Genomic DNA, 18,980 nt, shown 5'->3' with positions numbered 1-18,980 from the left:
TTCGGAAATTGTCCCAGTATGTTACTTTTGTTACAAATCAAATTTCCAAGAATGTTGTCCTGTTAGGTTAGACACTATATTGTTCCTAAGAGATTGTGCCTATGAGGACTATAAGGTGTCTTGATGGTCCTCCCCAGGGTAATCATTTGAAGGAGAGATATAGCATAATAATGGTGCTGGTTTCATATTAGGCTAAAAATTATCTTTTTTTAAAAAAAAAAAAAAAAAAAAGCCCATTTATTGGAGCCATTGTTGTACTTGTCAGTGTTTTAAATGAGGGATGGGTGTGTCCTAACAGTCCCTGTAAGAAGCAAAGTAGGAGGTTGGATAAACATTCACAATCTAGCAGTCAACACAAGCAAAGATTAGATTTAGTTCCCTATCAGGTCAGCCTAGGTGGTTCCTACCCTACAGGCCACTGGCTCCCCTGCACAGCCTGGAAAAAAAGCAGCAGGAAGGGGAATAGAAGGGCTGGAAATTTTTAATAAAAGGGATTTAAAGCACTGGCACATTCTTGTTTTACACAATATGTTCCCTTTAATCTCATCCTGTGATACACTGACCAAATCACCAAGGACAATGATGAAATGCTGGCATAGATATATTATCTTAATATTTTTGAATGCAAAGCCTATTAGACATGGAAGAACTCCATAAAAAAATTTCTTTCTATTTACAGCAATAAATACATTGATTACATAGATGACAGTGAGCATATACAGAACAAGTTGGCTGACGCAGTGGGATCTTGCACTAGGAATAAGACAGCAGCTAGGAATAAGTCTAGAATAGGTGAGAGCCATGCTGCCAGGTGGTAGGTGAACAGTCACAAGCTTGACAGGGGCTGACACTGCAAACTCTCTGCAGTAAATGAAAGTTAATACAGACCCCACTAGTAAAAAAAAGAAAAAATTAATACATGATACACACACACACACAAATATATATGCATTATAAAGGGTGAGGTGCGTGTTTCATGCCCAGGGGCTTTGTGAAACATTGAGTGAGAAGTGGGAGCAGAAGTGCAGGGGTAAGCATCGAGGATGGTGGACACAATTCTTGAGAAAATACTTCACCCCATACTGCGCTTCTTATCCAGGATGTGGGGGACTGGAGAGAAGAGACAGCAAGAAAAAAATGAGATCTGATGGAACCAGTATGAAAGGAAAGGTGGAGATATTCTTTGGTGATATAGAAGGACATGGAGAAGGACAGAAAGACAGTGGTCATGGTTCTCCATCTCTGGTAAGATGAAGAGCTTGGGTTCACACAGTGTTGATAGCGATAGTTAGTGACACTGTGCTCTTATTGAACAGATCTGGGATTTCCAGTCGGTAACTTCATTTCTCACAATCTCTCAGTAGCCACACAAATACTGAGGAATTTCACAAATGAAGTTCCTTATGAGACAGTTGCAAGTTTCACATCTCAAGAATAGATCTTATCTAGCGATAAGCTCTTATAAAGCAGAAAAACAGCATTAGGGTTCATCTCAGGGATACAATATGGTGCAAAGGGAAACATAGGTACAGAGTTAGGTACAGTATCCATCAATATAATATTTTGTTTACAGCAAGAATTATGAAAATGTTATTATGATGTTTGATTTTCCCATAGGTTTTTTTCACCCCACCGGAGAAACAGATTTTCTTGATGCAGAAACACCACAACTTTTCACCATGGTCAGTGGCAGAACTATCAGGGGTGTGCGATTGAAACCAGGACCGCACCCCCTCGGGGCCTTGGTTAACTAAAATTTGACGCTGATTTGCACATTTTTGCCCCTTTAGGTAGAATGGTCTTGTCAGGTCAAAGCTTAGCAAACAATGTTTGGTGTATTAAAAAAAATTGGAAAAAAACTGTGGAAGTGAAGAAAAACTGATGAAGTTAAAAAAAATTCATCCTATAGTGTGAAATTTAACAATTCATTATATTGCTAGCAATGGTTTCCTTTGAGTTTCTGATTTGTCATAATGCCTCGGATACCTTAGGTGTGCATTGTTATTGCTGTATTTGCACACAAAAGTTATGGACAGAAGAGTAATTAAAAGGGGACATATGGAGCAGAAAAAAAACAATAAATCATAGTATTGTTAAAAATATATTTAACAAACTTTATCACTACTACTAAACTTGGTTCACTATGGAGGTGTTTACAGCTTTTTGTCCCAAAGTAAATGTGCAGCACTTGCCTTAAGCACTCCCTCCCTGGCTTACGTTTCCAAATGCAAAAATGAACTAACATATGCCAGCCCACTCCTGCTGCTTAGAGCACTTCCTTTCATCTCATAACTCAGAGAGAGAGCAATGTAAACTTAGACTGAGCACTGTTGCAGTTTATATTCATTTCTATTTTAGCACTTTCTGGGTTATGTAATAAAAGCCACTAAGTTTGCCTAGGAGCAGTAACCCTTAGCAGCCATTCAGCAGGTAGCATTTAATAGTTACCTGTTTGAAAACAAAAATCTTACTTGCCTTGTGCTACTGCTTCTGGGCAAAGTAAATGCCTTTTATTATATATGGGATTAGGCTGTAAATAAAAAGCTTTTGGCTCAATTGAGAATTCTAGGACTAAAGAAAAACTATTTACCCAGAATGAGTGCTTAACCAACAGATAGTTTATATCATATTAAGTGGCCTGTGTATGCATAGAACGTTCATAGATAGCTGCTGTTAACTTAAAAGCCTGGTACTAGCAGCCTAAACTGCTATTATCTCAGAAACCACTAATAAATAGAAAATTCATGTAAAGAGCAAAAGTGCTCAGAGGACTGAGGAGTATGTTTACATTAATTTATTTTTTGGGTCTTAGATTCCTAAACAGCACAGACCATAAAAAAACTTGACAAAAGCACACTGGTGCTGTATACTGCTAAGCAGCAGTTTCGGCCTACCACGTGCTTGATGGGATGGTTGAACTGCCAGTTTTTTGGCCCTGGGCTGGCACTCGAGTTTTAGAAGAATTGGATGAGATGAGGTTGAGAAGGAACATTATTAGGCACAGAATTAAAATACTGTATGTGCTTAACATCTGTAGTCCAGTACCAGGTAGGCTTCACCCAAGACAGGGGGAGAGCTAGGGAACACACGTTAATGTAGAATGAGAGGTGACTTGTGTATGTAATGGTAGCTAAATCCTCTGTTATGTGTCACAACTCACGAATAGCTGTTGTGAATTTCCAAGCCTCAGTCACAGAATATTTACACCAAGGACTTTCAGTACCTGCAGCTGCTTCAATTCAATTCCTAACAGCATCCCACATCTAATGCTTCCTCTTGGTGGAGGGTGGGCATAGAGCCCACCTAAGGCTTGCGATATCAGGCTAAACCAGTGGGTATAGACGCCAGCGGACCAAGAACAGCATCAACAAGCAAATGTGGTCCCCGATCCAACGGAAAATCAATCCTGCCTGAACGAGATCTGCCCAATTTTAGGCCAGATATTGGTTGGGTAGGGCCATCGGTGTCCATACATGGGCATATAAGAGGACTAATTGGTCTGAAGGACCCAAATCAGCAGCTGAAATCTGCCCATGTATGGCCACCTTTAAGCTCAAAGAGTCATTCAATCCCCTATGAAAAGCAGAGGGACTTCAAGCCTCATAATTCTTCCCTATGCTTTTCTCTCAATCAAATAGTAGCCAGGTAGAAATAATTTGAAAAAATGAAAGGATTTATCAAATAATAGACAGGAGTTTATTTAAACTTACCTAATATTTATATAGAGAGATTCAGAAGAGGGGTGCAAAAAAATACAGTTTTTTGAGTCTAGCTATATAATGAATCCTGAACAAAAGTGAAACACTAATATACGAACATCTGTTCACAAATTTTAAATAAAGCTTCGATCCCAGGTTGGATAAGTACTGATATTAGTCAAATCTAAACTTGTAACAAAGTGCCTTTATAGAAAACAGTCCAAATATGGGAGGGCGTGATGACACAGGATGAGATGGCGCCAGAATTGGCCATGATTAGTCTCTAAACACCATAGTAAAATACAGCAGAACAGTCTAATATTCAAGCAGTGCTTCTCTCTCTCTATATCTATACACATACACACTAAAAAGCTTGCCTCAATGCTAGTGAATGGCTGTTGAGATTAATCAAGTTATGAAGGCAAATGGAACAGATTTTCCTGCAGATCGGAATTCTGAATGCATTAAGTAATGTTTGGTGGTTTCTACTTATACAAATATAAAACAGCATATGAAAATCACTGTACATGAATCGGGGCTTTTTAACACCTCAGTTGAAAGAAATAATAATTTTCAAGCACTTTGTAGTGTACTATGATTTTCTTATTATTGCTCGTGCTATTGTACCTGCTCTAAAGAACTTGACTGACAAATTATCAGTTATATTCCAGGCATAGTGAAGCCCATTTCTTAACCTTCATCTTTCTTCCAAATATTCCCCAAGCTCCACAGTGTGATATTGCTTGTCATTAATGTGCTGAAATATTACAACTTTATCGTTGTTTATCCCTTGGCTGCACAATATTAAACCTCTAGTATTTCTTGCTATGGAACACATATCACTGCATAGATCACTCCAAAATCCACTGACAAGTTTATCTGCCTTTACATCTTTGGGTAGATCACAAACATGTACTGCACGCAAGGACACTCAGGAATTCTAAATAGTTCGATAAGTAGGGATGTACAGAGTGCTATAATGTGAAAATGTTCCATTTAATGTTGTTATCTATTACTTCATCATTACTTCTTTGCAACAACGGTCCTATTTTATAGTTCTGTAGCGAGCCATGAATGGCATTTAACGCCTGTTCCTCTCCCTAGTTAAGTGCTATGTTGTAAAATCTTTGTACTCTACAGAGCTTATCCATTATGCAAACATGTGCCCTTTTAACAGTTTCAACTTGAACGGACTACAAAGCAGAACATACAATTTAAACAAGTGAAGGGTAACTGAACATTATATTTAAAATAAGTCTTTTTGTGTTATTAGCCCTTTCATTCCTTTGGTCTTAGTCCCTGCTCTCCTATACTCCCAGGGACATCCCAAGGCAGTAGGTAACCATTCATCCCCAAATTTCAACCTAATCCTCCTTCAGGCTGGGTACCCCTTTATCCACTGGTTTAAAGGAACAGTAACACCAAAAAATGAAAGTGTATAAAAGTAACTAAAATATAATGTGCTGCTGCCCTGCACTGGTAAAAGTTGTGTGTTTACTTCAGAAAGTCTACTATAATTTATATAAATGCGCTGCTATGTAGCCATGGAGGCAGCCATTCAAAGGAGAAAAGGCACAGGCATATAGCAGATAACAGATAAAACACTATTGTATTCTACAGAACTTATCTGTTATCTGCTATGTAACCTGTGCCTTTTCTCCTTTTTTCCAGCTTGAATGGCTGCCCCCATGGCTACACAGCAGCTTATTATATAAATTATAGTAGTGTTACTGTAGCAAACACACCAGTTTTACCAGTGCAGGGCAACAGTGCATTATATTTTTATTACTTTAAAGCTCTTTCATTTTTTGGTGTTACTGTTCCTTTAACGTTTACCTAATGTGGGGCCAAACCAACAGTCTCGGCACCATTGGCTTTTAATACATGGAAACAGCTCACAGATATTTTGTATAATTTAAACATTAAGCACAGCACATTTTCAAGGGAATCCCACGCTAAGCTCACTTTTGTGTTTTTGTTAAACACAGGTGTGCCTGCCATTTGCAGTTTATGCCCCTTACCCACACTCTGAAACACTAGCTATTTTGCTAACACTGGCATAAGTCGACTTTCAAGAAAAAAAAACCCTTTATAACAGAATGCTGTTTCCAAACATGTTATAAGGGCCAAGGGAACAATTAGCTATAAATCCTATCAGTGACTTTTCCATTTGAGGACAAAACATTTGAGCTGCAGGAAAAATACAGCTGAAACCACAACATTTACCGTGTACAATGCAGTATTATGTTGATTGTATCTCAGAAGCAGAGCACAGTTTCCAAAGAAATGAAAAAGATAAGGTAATAACAGGGAGAAATGGATGGGGCCAGAACCTATTAACTCTATATTGACATATGATCAGTAATACTCACTGTATCCCATGCCCTGCACAAAATATTTGAATGCTTCAGTCAGTTTTCCAGGCTAGAATACAAGAAAGGATAAAAGCGAAAGGAAAATGTAAATGTAATTAAGCAAGTGAAAAATACTGTGAGTTTTCCTCAAATAGAATACACAGAAAGTCATTTGAAGAGAGAAGTTACTTTCTATTGCTACTACCGCACAAAGGAAAGGCCACTCATTCAGCAACATTTCACCTAGGCGCTATTTTTAATTTTGAATGGTTCTTTAATATTATATATATATATATATATATATATATATATATATATGCCTTCCTATTCTGCTTGTGCTTAAAGGTAGTTTTTTTGCAGCATTTGTTGAGATGATCTGTATGGTTTTTATTACAAATAGATGTTTTAATTATAGACAGATGTTACAGAGAGAGCAAAATGTGGTTTACACAGTGACTGTTTAGAGCAACGATCCCAAACTAGAGGCTCATGAGCAACATGTTGCTCACCAACCCCTTGGATGTTGCTCTCTGTGTCCCCAAACCAGGTAGTTATTTTTGAATTCCTGATTTGGTGGCAAGTTTTGGATTTACTACTAAATAAAGCTTCCTGTAAGCTGATAGTGTGCATAGAGGCTATTTATTAGCCAATCTTAGCCCTTATTTGGCACCTCCATGAACTTTTATGATGTTTGTGTTGCTCTCCAAGTCTTTTTACATTTGATTGTGGCTCACGAGTAAGAAAGGTTGGGGACCCCTGGTTTAGAGCAATGCAGCTTATCACAAGACAGAATTATCTGTACTGCTGTTGAGCATTGCAGTATTGCTGTATAAAGGTTGTATTGGGCTGTGGTAATACTAAGAATGTAAAGGCAGAAGTAATATAATAACAAATAATAAAGGTCTAATAACACACCTATGGACACCTAGACCTGGTGCAAATACATTACAAACAAAGGTACAGGGCCGGATGGGATTCATCCCAGGGTATTAAATGAGCTGAGCGCTGTGATTGCCAAACCTCTTCACTTAATTTTTCAGGATTCATTGAGGTCTGCCATGGTGCCGAGAGACTGGCGGATTGCTAATGTGGTGCCGTTATTTAAAAAGGGATCCCGTTCTCAGCCTGAAAACTATAGGCCTGTTAGTCTGACATCAGTAATAGGAAAAATTTTGGAAGGGGTAATAAGGGATAGGGTACTTGAATACATTGCAGTTCACAATACTATTAGTTTGTGCCAGCATGGTTTTATGCGTAACAGATCTTGCCAGACTAATTTAGTCGCCTTTTATGAGGAGGTGAGTGGGAACCTCGATGCTGGAATGGCAGTTGATGTCATCTACTTGGACTTTGCTAAAGCGTTTGATACAGTACCTCACAGAAGGTTAATGATCAAATTAAGGAATATTGGCCTAGAGCATAATATTTGTAATTGGATAGAGAACTGGCTGAAGGATAGAGTACAAAGAGTGGTGGTAAATGGAACATTTTCTAATTGGACCAGTGTGGTTAGTGGAGTACCGCAGGGGTCAGTCCTTGGTCCTTTGCTTTTTAACTTGTTTATTAATGACCTGGAGGTGGCCATAGACAGTACTGTTTCTATTTTTGCTGATGACACAAAATTGTGCAAAACTATAAGTTCCATGCAGGATGCTGCCGCTTTGCAGAGCGATTTGACAAAATTAGATAACTGGGCAGCAAACTGGAAAATGAGGTTCAATGTTGATAAGTGCAAAGTTATGCATTTTGGTAGGAATAATATAAACGCGAACTATCTACTAAATGGTAGTGTGTTGGGGGTATCCTTAATGGAGAAGGATCTAAGGGTTTTTGTTGATAACAAGTTGTCTAATTCCAGGCAGTGTCATTCTGTGGCTACTAAAGCAAATAAAGTGCTGTCTTGTATAAAAAAGGGCATTGACTCAAGGGATGAGAACATAATTTTGCCCCTTTATAGGTCCCTGGTAAGGCCTCACCTTGAGTATGCGGTGCAGTTTTGGGCTCCAGTCCTTAAGAAGGATATTAATGAGCTGGAGAGAGTGCAGAGACGTGCAACTAAACTGGTAAAGGGGATGGAAGATTTAAACTATGAGGTGAGACTGTCGAGGTTGGGGTTGTTTTCTCTGGAAAAGAGGCGCTTGCGAGGGGACATGATTACTCTGTACAAGTACATTAGAGGGGATTATAGGCAGATGGGGGATGTTCTTTTTTCCCATAAAAACAATCAACGCACCAGAGGTCACCCCTTTAGATTAGAGGAACAGAACTTCCATTTGAAGCAGCGTAGGTGGTTTTTCACGGTGAGGGCAGTGAGGTTGTGGAATGCCCTTCCTAGTGATGTGGTAATGGCAGATTCTGTTAATGCCTTTAAGAGGGGCCTGGAACAATCAGAATATCCAAGGCTATTGTGATACTAATATCTACAGTTAGTACTAGTGGTTGTATTTATAGTTTATGTATGTGAGTGTATAGATTGGTAGGTGTGGGTTGTGTGTGCTGGGTTTACTTGGATGGGTTGAACTTGATGGACACTGGTCTTTTTTCAACCCTATGTAACTATGTAACATTGCCCCAATATTCTTTATTTGACAATTTGCAGAGCTCTCTTTTAATCTGTAATGAGCTTTGTAATGAGTTTTCAAAATCCTCGTTTATTTATAGTAAGGGACTATGTCGTGTATCGGTTTGTTTATGTTTGTTCTGTATTACAAAAATATGATTTTACCTGTGTTATCTGAGGCTGTCCACCAGAATCCGCCATCTAAAAAAAGTCAGATTATACCATCAGTCTTCATTATTTCTCCATTTAATTCATTTTTATCATCTCAACATTGTTGTGAATAATGATTTCCAGACCCCTCAGTTACCCAACAACCCTGCTTCATTACCAATCCAATATCTAACACAGGAAAATCCTACTCCCTTCAGTTCCATTAAGGGACCGTTTATGCCCTGGATCTCTTTTATTCCATTGCCTATCTGTACCCCTCCAGCTAACTCCAAGCTGTTAATGATACAAAGTTCTTTGATTACCTTCAAGAATGAGGTCTGTGTTGGATCCAGTTTTGAGTTACATTCCACCTAGAGACATTCACACAATGTAAGATGAGTGCATATCATCCTGCCTTCGTTAAAATAATTATTTATGTATATAAAAGAAGGACAAACATACTACTGCATCCTCATGGGGAGCTTGGTCACCAACAACAAGCATCACAGGACACCTGTAAAACACACCAATATGAAAGTTTAAGTTGGTTTCTCTCAGGAGCTTCAAAAAATTTACATTTGGCATGTTTAGAAATACCATTCAAAGTTTGTTCACTCTATACTTATTCTAATGAATAGTATAATTCCACCCACACTAATGCCAGCAATTCTGAAGGTATTCATTACATGTGGGTTATGTTTTTAATGGGGCAATATTCCCTCTTTTCAATATCTAAAGAAATGGGGCTTTTTCTTAGCTTTTTAATCGTGATAAATGTATGTCTTTTCTTGAGCTAAATAGGGCAAAAATGGAAGCAACTTAATGTTGTGAGGTAGACATTAGATAACCAGTATACCACCCCACCATTCCTCCTTTGTTGTGGATGTTTTGTAGAGTCCATTGTAAAAGGGGATGCAGGGAATCCACACTTTTAAGTTGAGGTTTTTTTGTGAAAGATTAGCTGAATCTGGAACCCAACCCCTAATTTGTATATTTTAGGGCTTAGTGCAAAAAAAACCCTAAAAAAAAACAGCCCTTGTACCATCATATGTGTAGGTACTGGCCAAAAAGTCAACCCTATAAAGAGGGTGTCATACTGTAGAACAATCTCCATTACCTTTTAATTAAAGGGTACTGTGGTTATTGTCTGCATTTAGGTAAGTAAAACTATTTCTATAGGGTAAAAAAACTGGCACAACAATGAAAATGAATGCAGTGTTGTAACACAATATTTCAGGGGTGGAGTGGTGCTGATCCCCAGACTGAGCACTGGGGTTCAACTGTTGAAGGTCAGGGTGTGTCAGGCTGCAAAAGATTTGAAACTCATGATATTGTGCTGTGTAGAAATAAAAAGAAACCCTGCATGTTTGTCTGGCAAAATGGAAAGGATTATCATTCACTTACTTTAGAGTGACACCACCTCCACGTTCTAGGTTCAGGTCCCGTCGGCTGTAGATATATATGTCATCATTAATTACAGAGTAAGAATGTTTTATTATCATTTATTGATATAGCGACAGCAAGTTGGGCAATACTTTACACTAATATCTTAATATATTATGCAATAACAACAAGTACAGAAACAGATGACAATGTAAATGCTAGGCCATGGGCTTTTTCTAATAAATGTTTGTGCTTTATGTACCTGTTGTAACTGTTCCAGTAGAGCTGGTAATTGCTAATAAGAGGGGAGTTTAAAATGGATGCTTTGTACTGGCGTACAACATCAGAATTTCCGGATAGTTCTTCCTGTACAAAAACAATATCATTATCTTAACAGTCTTGATTTTAATTAGCAGACAAATTTCCTGTCTTCCTGCTGATGGTTTGTATTACTCACTGCACTGAAGAGATGGCCAAGCATCATATCAGAGATGGATTGTGTTAGCCCTGTCAGCTGGGAGAGATACAGAATATAATCAGAGACTAACATAAAAAGTTATTAAAGCAACAGAGCACTCTCACAACCACAAGTCATAAACAAGAAAAAAAAAAAAAAGAAGCAGTCAGAGGCAATAAATTGCTTAGCAGCTAGTCAGAGCGATGGAAACACACAAAGGAAGGCAGGCAAGCCAGTGAGAGGACTACAAATGCAAAAACTGACAGACATCTGAGCCAAGTGACATTCTACAAGTTCCAAGGATACAGAAAGTCATTCATATTCAAAATGAGAGAGGCTACCAGAGACAAACAGTCTCCTAAGACACAGTGTGCATGTGACAGTTATTTTTACCTTTTGCGCTGCCCAGTCCATCCAGCCTTTGGCATTGGGGTCGATATTAATGAGGACTAAACCTTCCACTGTGTTAGCATGAGAAAGCTGGGGAGAAAGGAAGCAGAAAATTAGCGGAGGATAAGAAGTAGGTACAGCAAAAAGATAATGCAGAAAATAGTAGAAGGAAAAACAAAGAATACTTGCTATGGGTGATGTTGAAAATCACAAATATAAAAACTACAATGGATCCTGTTTGTACATTTTTTGTTCCCTATATCATATGTGTGTGATATAATTTGATGCAGATCAAGTTCACGTTAAAAGATATTTCACAGTAAATAGAAAGCTATGTAAAGGGGGCCATACATATTGTGATCCGCTCGTTCAGCGAGGTCGCCAATTAAGTGGATTTTTTCCCAATATGTCCACCTAAAGGGGGCAATATTGTTTGAATTCGATCGTTTGGCCCTAGGGCCAAATGACTCAATTAAAAAATGCCAAGCGGACAGAGTAAAGCATCAACAAGCCGATGTGGTCCCCGCTCTGATGGGAGAAAGAAACTTGCTTAATTGAGATCTGGGCAATTTTAGGCCAGATGTCAGTCAGGTAGGCCTGTCAGGGGTGCCCTTACACGGGCAGATGAGCTGCAGAATCGGTCTGAAGGACCCGAATCGGCAACTGAAATCTGCCCATGTATGGCCACCTTAAGAGACCCCATGGAGGACAAAGATATGCAAACAACCGGAAGTTTGTGGAGCACAAGATAAGTTAAGTCAGCTGTGAGAGGAGCCCAAGTTTACAGCGTTACTGCTGAGGGATTTAAGGTGGCCATACATGTCAAGATCCGCTCACTTGGCAAGGTCGCCAAGCCAGTGGATCTTCTGCCGATATCCCCACCTTCAGGTGGGAGATATCGAGCTAATTAGGTCATTTGGCCCTGCAGCCAAACAATCGAATTAGAACAACGGGTATAGGTGTCCGTCGGTTCGGTGACTGCATCAATGGGCCAATGCGGTTCCCGATCCAACTAATTTTTAAACCTGCCCGATCAAAATCTGGACAATTTCACGCCAGATGTCAGTTGGGCAGGCCCGTCGTTAGTGCCCATACACGAGCCGATAAGCTGCCGAATCGGTCTAAGGGGTCAATGTCGGCAGCTAGATTCGGCCCGTGTATGGCCACCTTTAGTCTGGATAAACTTTGCAAGAACAGATTCCCTGAGACTTTAGAAATGGGAAATCGAGAGAAACAAAGGGAACTATAAACTTTGCCCTAAAACAGCTTGAAAGTCCCTGTTAAGATTTTTGCTTTAGAGCATGCCTCCAAAAGCTCCTGCTGCTCGTCCTCCCCACACGTGACCTTACACTGCCGGCTTCCTGGTTCCAGCTCTCGAATTTATAGGCATGCATCTGGGTTAGGGTTGGGGGTGGGACGAGAAAAACTCGACCCACACATCAATAGCAGGGGCATATGGGACATAACTACTTGCTTTTAAATCTGACCTGTGCGCTCAGAATCAAAAGCAAACTAACTTAACAGTTATGTGCCCCCTTCAAGTCGCTGACTAACTAAAAGGTTAGGGAGCTGAAGGGAGGAAGTAGTGTTCTGGCTATTATGTTAGCCATACACTCACTCCTGCTTTTTGGCTAACTAACCATATTAGAAATATTATTTATTTTGCACAACCTATTAACCCAGTTTTATTTTTACACTGAACTGTTCCTTTAAAGCCAATCAAGGCAGCTAGAAACTGTGAGATGAGGATTTAAGTCCACTGGCAGGTGAAAGAGAAAAACAGAGAGGAGATACTGAGTGAGGACACTGCAGAGGAATCCAGAAAGAGAAGGCAAGAGAGACAGAGGGGGGTGGAGATGCATATGGATAAAAGGAATGATAGTGAGCATGAGCGAATAGTGTAGATTTAAAAACATAAAAGCACGCTTTGTAATCATACATCAACCTATTAATAAACCAATGCAAAAAACAACAGATTATTGGTGTTATAGTAGTGGTATAGTAATACAGGAGAAAAAACAACTGAGACAGTTATTAAATAGGCTGAAATGAAACAGATCATTTACTACTATTTCTTCTGCAGCTCCTAACATTGTCTCTCGGCAAAGCCTACAGGAATATATAGGCTAATGTCCCAAAGCTACCCCTACAATATGGTTCAGGCATTAAAGACTCCTTAAAGCTGGCCATACGCGTGGCGATCTGACGATGTTTCGTGCGACCTTCGGTTGTATGAAACGAGGTTTCATACGATAGTATCGGTGCGTGTATGGCCAGCTTTAAACTTATGAGTCAACATATCACCAATTGCTGACTTGCACAAACAGTAGGGTCAGATTAACACATAAGAATATAGTAGATGGGATGCCATCTGTATCACTTGAAAGCACAAAGATAACATATAATCTTTATGTAGATTCTGTATGAATATGTAATGCAGCAATGCTACCCACTGTACCACCATGCTTCCTAATTACTTCCAAGGTACAATAGCTTTAAAGCATCAGTGATCACCTCCTCAAACTCAGCAAAAAGCCTCTGCCACAGTACAGTGGAGGGCACCTAACATCAAGTTCAGTCCAGGCCTGTTCTGAGAGAGATATATTTGCATATTAACATTTTCGACAGCATTTTTTTCCATTTATATGTCTTGTGCATTAGTTGCAGGGTAACTTGCAATAGCTCACCTTTTTCTGCCATAATCCCTTATGTATTGAAGAATATTAAATGTGACCCGGAAACTTGTAAGGGTCCTCCAAATAAACAGGGCCAGAACTACAGGTAGGCAGCTGCCTAGGGTGAGGCTGTCTGGGTTGGAAGGGAGCTGTAGGGGAAGGGTACTAAAAAAAATTATGTTAAAGTAGCCTACCCTGGTTTGTTCTAAGTTCCAGAAAGGCCAAGTGGGAGCGATCTGCAGTGGTGAGCAGAGGGAGTAGGTGTGGTGGTAGGGGGGTTTTTGCCATCATGGGTGGACAATGGGTGAGTGGGAGCCAAAACAAGAGTTACTTGCCTTAGGCGCAAGTATCTTTTGGCCCAGCACGGCAGCCAAAAGCCATTTTTTGTATAGTAAAAGAAATTGTATTTCTAAGCAATCTTTCAGTATACATTTAACTTTTTAAGCGGTTTTACAGTTATTAATAAATGTAATTGCAATTGAAATGCTGTGTTCATGTATACCTTTTCTTTTCTCTGGGTTTGACTTTTAAAACAATGTAGCAGAAATCGGTTTTCCTCAAGGTCTATTTATCAGCTGACTTGCAACATTGTTTTAGTACTCAGAATCAGGAATGTAAACAGACAGATAATAGCAATTATATTTTAATATATCAATTGCAATTCTATTAATATAGCAATAATATAATAGCAGTTACATTTTAAATGAACTTAAAAACAATTTTCATTTTTTAATTAATGTAAATATATGAAAGTTGCTTATAAGTACATTTTCTTTTATTATACAAAAACAGTTTTCTGTCGGTGGACCCCTTTAAGTTTTTATCCTGTATAAAAAGAAAAAAACGGTCAAGCGACCACATTAGGTTGATAGATGTTTGGCATATAGGTCAGTTAATCAAAGTGAGTGACATTTGGCTACACACAGTGTAAGAATGCACTTAAATGAATTGTTAGCCAACGTGCCACATGATGAGATCACCCATTCCAGGCAGCTAGTAACCTTCGACTACTATCCAACTGGCCAGAATAGTTGGACTGGTGTGGTGAGGGCATATAAGAGGCAGGGGTGTGTCTATCTCACGCAGGGCCTCCCCACCAAAAAATCTTCAGAAGGGCTCAGCGCACACAGCATCCCCTCCCCTCCATCAATGTGTTTCTACAAATATCACCTACCGTGTATTTGGCAAAGATATAAGCTCCAGCACCAACCCCAATTCCGATAATACTGGGAAAGCTATGTGACAAGGAAACAGATAAGAGGTTATGTTCACCCAATTAAAAGCAACTACACTGTATGTAATATATTTAAAGCCAGAGGTTTGCTTACTTCAGGTACTGCAGCACACAAGGGATGGTCTCAGCCAGCTGATCAAGGGATGGGTATTGATACCTAAATGCAAGTGAAACTAAATTAACAACCTGATAGAGTGATTGTGATCACCAAATAAAAGAAAAAAATATACGATTATTAAATAAAATTGAGCATGTCCAATATACAACACTCACCCTGGAGGATAGACAGCAGACCCTTCTTCCTGTCCTGGAGCATCAATATGGCACACGACAAAATTCTTCACAATCTCACACATATCCTCATACTTAAAGAGTGTATCAAAGCACATCTTATCTGAGAAAGTGCAAAGAAAAAAACAATTAAAAAGATAAAAGGCATAGAAGACAGGGTGCTGAGCTCAAGGACAGGGAGGTGATGAACAGAGACTCAAGGGCAGAGAGAGTTGTTAAAACTAGAGCATTGAAAGATAAATGCAAGAAACATTGGCAGAAGGGAATCTTATCTATTATGTGAAACCTCTTACCCCAACATGAACATAAGTCCCACATCTATCACATGATCAGCACATATCCATCTTTTACTGCCAAAATTTGCAATCAATTCCAGCATTTCTGAACTTTTTCTCTGCCCCATGAGGAGCACCCAAAGTTGCCTACCCTTATTCTATTTGATAATTAATAGTTAAATTGCCTTTCTCTTACATTGGTGAATAAAACACCTGTGTGGCTACAAATATGGCATTTTATGTTGCAAAACAGCTCAGTATCTGTGGGACTTGTTTTTGTGAAAAATGAAGAAAGGTGAGGGCTGAGGAATGATGAAAAGAAAAAGGATGGAACAGAAAAGAATGAGAGAAAAACTGTGGGAAATAAGGGACTGAAAAGAACAGGGGGATTAATGAAGAGACAGATGGGGATTTGAGCATTTAGATTAGAGCAAATGGAGTATGAAAAAGGCTGGGGAGCCCAAGCTGGAAAATAAAGATTTCAGATGGCCAGAAAGGGGAAGGTTTGCTTGTGGAACCAGACTGTAAAGCAAGGGAATCACTGACTAATTTGACAACATATGTGGTTGGCCAAAGTCTATAATACACTGATCACTTTTATAGAACAATGCATCCTGTTCAGCCAATGAACAGCTTGAACAAAATGTCTAGCTTCACTCTCCTTAAATCTCAGCACACTGGCACATACTGACTTATTTGGTTGAGACTGTGTCAATTGGCCAGCTTATGACTATGTTTTATAAAGTTTGCAGACAAGCAAGAAAGCAAGCTTTGGCTGACACAATCATAAGGGATTGCTAGAAGGAAGCAAGAAAGAGGAGGTGAATGAACAGCATATAAAAGCACACAAAAAGAGAATTGGTTCAGATAAAGAAAATGGAAAGGTCTAACTGAAGGGAGCACAGGAAAAGAAGCAAGGGTTAAGGAACAAAATAGAGACCCTAAATGTAAAAAGGTGAGACATAAGATTTGATACAAAATTGTATGAGCAGGAAATCAAGAGGAGACAAAGTCATTAGAATGTAACATGTAAGTAGAACCTAGTTGGACACCGTCACAAAAAGCAGCCATGAACAAGACAAAAAACAATCACAGGACAGAGTCACAAAGTGGACACAGCCACAGAGAGTAAACAGACACAAACACAGAAAAACAAAGATAGTTGTGAGGGCAGAGCTACACAAGGCAGTCTGGGGACAGACAGCTGGACACAGACAGCCACCATACTCACGGTCCATCCCCACATCATGGAATGTTACAATCGCAGGCCTCTTGGGTTTTGGGGTACCCTGAATCGTGACTGTCACCACCCCATAGGGAGTCTCAATAGAGTGCTTCTACACCATGAGACACACAAAAAACAGGGGTAAGCACACAGTACAGACATAGATATATATAGGAAATAAACCCTGTGTGAAAATGATCATATTTGATGCAGTAAAGTGCATTATTGAACCATAATTCCTTTACCCTCCTCAGAATGAGACTACCGATGTCATTATTATGTATAACTTGGGCACCTGCTGAACCCTCTGAACATGTCCCTGCACAAGAACAGTAACACCCAAGTGCACCCCCAATCAGCATGTTTACAGTAAGGTTCATATCCAATGTATCTCACTTTGCCTCTGAACTTATAAAGTGAAACTCAATCAGATATGATATGGAAAGCTTCTAACATTTACATCAAAAACTGCACTTTCTAAAAAAAAAAAAAAATCAGAACAAGGTTCCATAGTTCACTAATCTGCATCAAATATTAAACAATACAAGTCAGGGTTTAGTTCTCCTTTCATGCTAATGTCATACTTAGCTTTTCTCCACTGGCAGAGAACAGCCAGCAGAGAAATACATATGACCAGCTCCTGAAGCTCCCATTGGCCTTAATGGTACTGTGCGGAATTGCCGGTGCAAGACCTTTTCCCACCAGAAAACTCTTTCCAGTGTTTTTTTTGGCACCAATGCTTCCCGCAGTTTAAATTAAAGTCAATAAGAGTCACAGAAGACAGTAAGAGCAGTTCTCTATGCTGAAGTCACTACAGCTGATATTGGCCTAAAAGAGAGAGTTTTACAAGCACATACTGGTAATAGACACCTATTATTTCCCTCACTAGTAACTTGCAGAGACCCAGTGATATTTCTCATATATGTGCTAGCCGTATCTTAACAAAACCATGCTTTGTACAAGTCTATTTACCTTAACTGGAACTGATGTTCTCAGTATGTTTCATAGGATAATCCAGCAAGGCAGAACTCAAGATGCCATAAGCACAGAAATAGTACACCATAAAATTATGACAAACTAAACGTTTCTCAAAAAGCCCTGCCGCCACTGCTACAGACCAACATCCCAGGTCCTAAGCCCTCTAGAGATCTCTAGAGATATTTCACTTTTAAGTAGTTGGAAACAGCTACAAGTAGATTCAAACAATAACACAGAAATATTTACAAACACATTGACTTTACCTCCATTTTGGCTTTCATTCACAGCCTTTCTAAAAGACTATACTGCCTACATGTATCTTCAAACTTCTACCTTGGCTATATACTTTGAGTTCATCTGTACACCTTTGAAAGAAAATCAATGAAAGTAAATTGCCTTACTTCTATTTAAAAACAAAAGGTCTTACATTATCATCATATACTGTACATATGACGGATCAGCATATTAAATGGTCATATAAGAGTCTCTGGCCACCTTAGTAGCCCAGCATAATACACAATCCTCAGCCATCCTGTCACTTCCTTTCTGTGTTTCAGTCACTGTAACTCTATACTTCTTCAGCAGGGGCTTTCCAATCGTCCAGGCCACATATGTCTCTGGGCAAAGGATTTCTAAGAACCACATAGACTTCTTTGAATGACAATATTTTATTAGTATCCAGCCCAAAATACGTAGTAATATTCATTATAACCCACGACAACAACAATTTGAAATGCGCTGACAGAGACCTTAAAAACAGCACCTCAACAGGTGCTGGAAATATATTCAGACAAACACCGATGCAAAAGGTTGAAAAATCCATTCTACCTATAAGCAGCAGCTATTCCACCTCACCATATTCCCCAAGTGAAAATCTTGCCTTATTGTTGTGAATGAAAAGATCTATACATAGTGTACACTTCTCTGCATGCACTTAACAAGCCAGCCTCATTATTTTCTTCATTCTTTATTATTTTAGTTTTCTAAGCTGTAACAGACAAGAATTCCCCCTGACTTCTAGAATGTACAACATGGAGAAAGCATTTAACACGATGTCTGGCTTGGCTGGCCTTCTTCTGTCTACTTACATATGACATAGTTAAGATGAAACCCCTTCTATTTTGACTCAGAGCTGGCACAGATGATAATTTCTTTGTCACCAGTGTACATGGTGTTCCAAAAGCACTACTTGACTTTCTGTGTGGCTCAAAAAAGCATTCCTGTTAGGCTGATACACAGGATGAGAGTTTACATGAACAGACTGAGTTGCCCCACGCTTTTGATATGTAAAACCTCTATAATTTCATCAG

General features: G+C 39.2%; 1 protein-coding gene across 2 annotated transcripts in view; it reads right to left on the bottom strand.

Moving 5' to 3' along the window:
• ndrg2 (NDRG family member 2) overlaps nucleotides 1–18,980 on the bottom strand; it is a 36,595-nt gene that overhangs the window by 2,339 nt on the left and 15,276 nt on the right. The window contains exons 4-16 of one of the 2 annotated variants that reach the window (XM_012960326.3): nucleotides 16,699–16,804; nucleotides 15,175–15,295; nucleotides 14,996–15,058; nucleotides 14,842–14,902; nucleotides 10,996–11,082; nucleotides 10,603–10,659; nucleotides 10,408–10,511; nucleotides 10,167–10,211; nucleotides 9,225–9,276; nucleotides 9,086–9,133; nucleotides 8,778–8,813; nucleotides 6,071–6,122; nucleotides 1,077–1,110 (exon numbers count right to left, since the gene is read on the bottom strand). In XM_012960326.3, coding sequence (XP_012815780.1) covers nucleotides 1,077–1,110; nucleotides 6,071–6,122; nucleotides 8,778–8,813; nucleotides 9,086–9,133; nucleotides 9,225–9,276; nucleotides 10,167–10,211; nucleotides 10,408–10,511; nucleotides 10,603–10,659; nucleotides 10,996–11,082; nucleotides 14,842–14,902; nucleotides 14,996–15,058; nucleotides 15,175–15,295; nucleotides 16,699–16,804 — 866 coding nt within the window. The remainder of the gene's footprint in view (nucleotides 1–1,076; nucleotides 1,111–6,070; nucleotides 6,123–8,777; nucleotides 8,814–9,085; nucleotides 9,134–9,224; nucleotides 9,277–10,166; nucleotides 10,212–10,407; nucleotides 10,512–10,602; nucleotides 10,660–10,995; nucleotides 11,083–14,841; nucleotides 14,903–14,995; nucleotides 15,059–15,174; nucleotides 15,296–16,698; nucleotides 16,805–18,980) is intronic. The other variant, NM_001007897.1, reaches the window with a different exon arrangement.

Source organism: Xenopus tropicalis, chromosome 1, assembly GCF_000004195.4.
Source record: "Xenopus tropicalis strain Nigerian chromosome 1, UCB_Xtro_10.0, whole genome shotgun sequence".
Taxonomy (NCBI): Eukaryota; Metazoa; Chordata; class Amphibia; order Anura; family Pipidae; genus Xenopus; species Xenopus tropicalis.
This window is presented reverse-complemented; position numbering and strand designations above follow the sequence as displayed.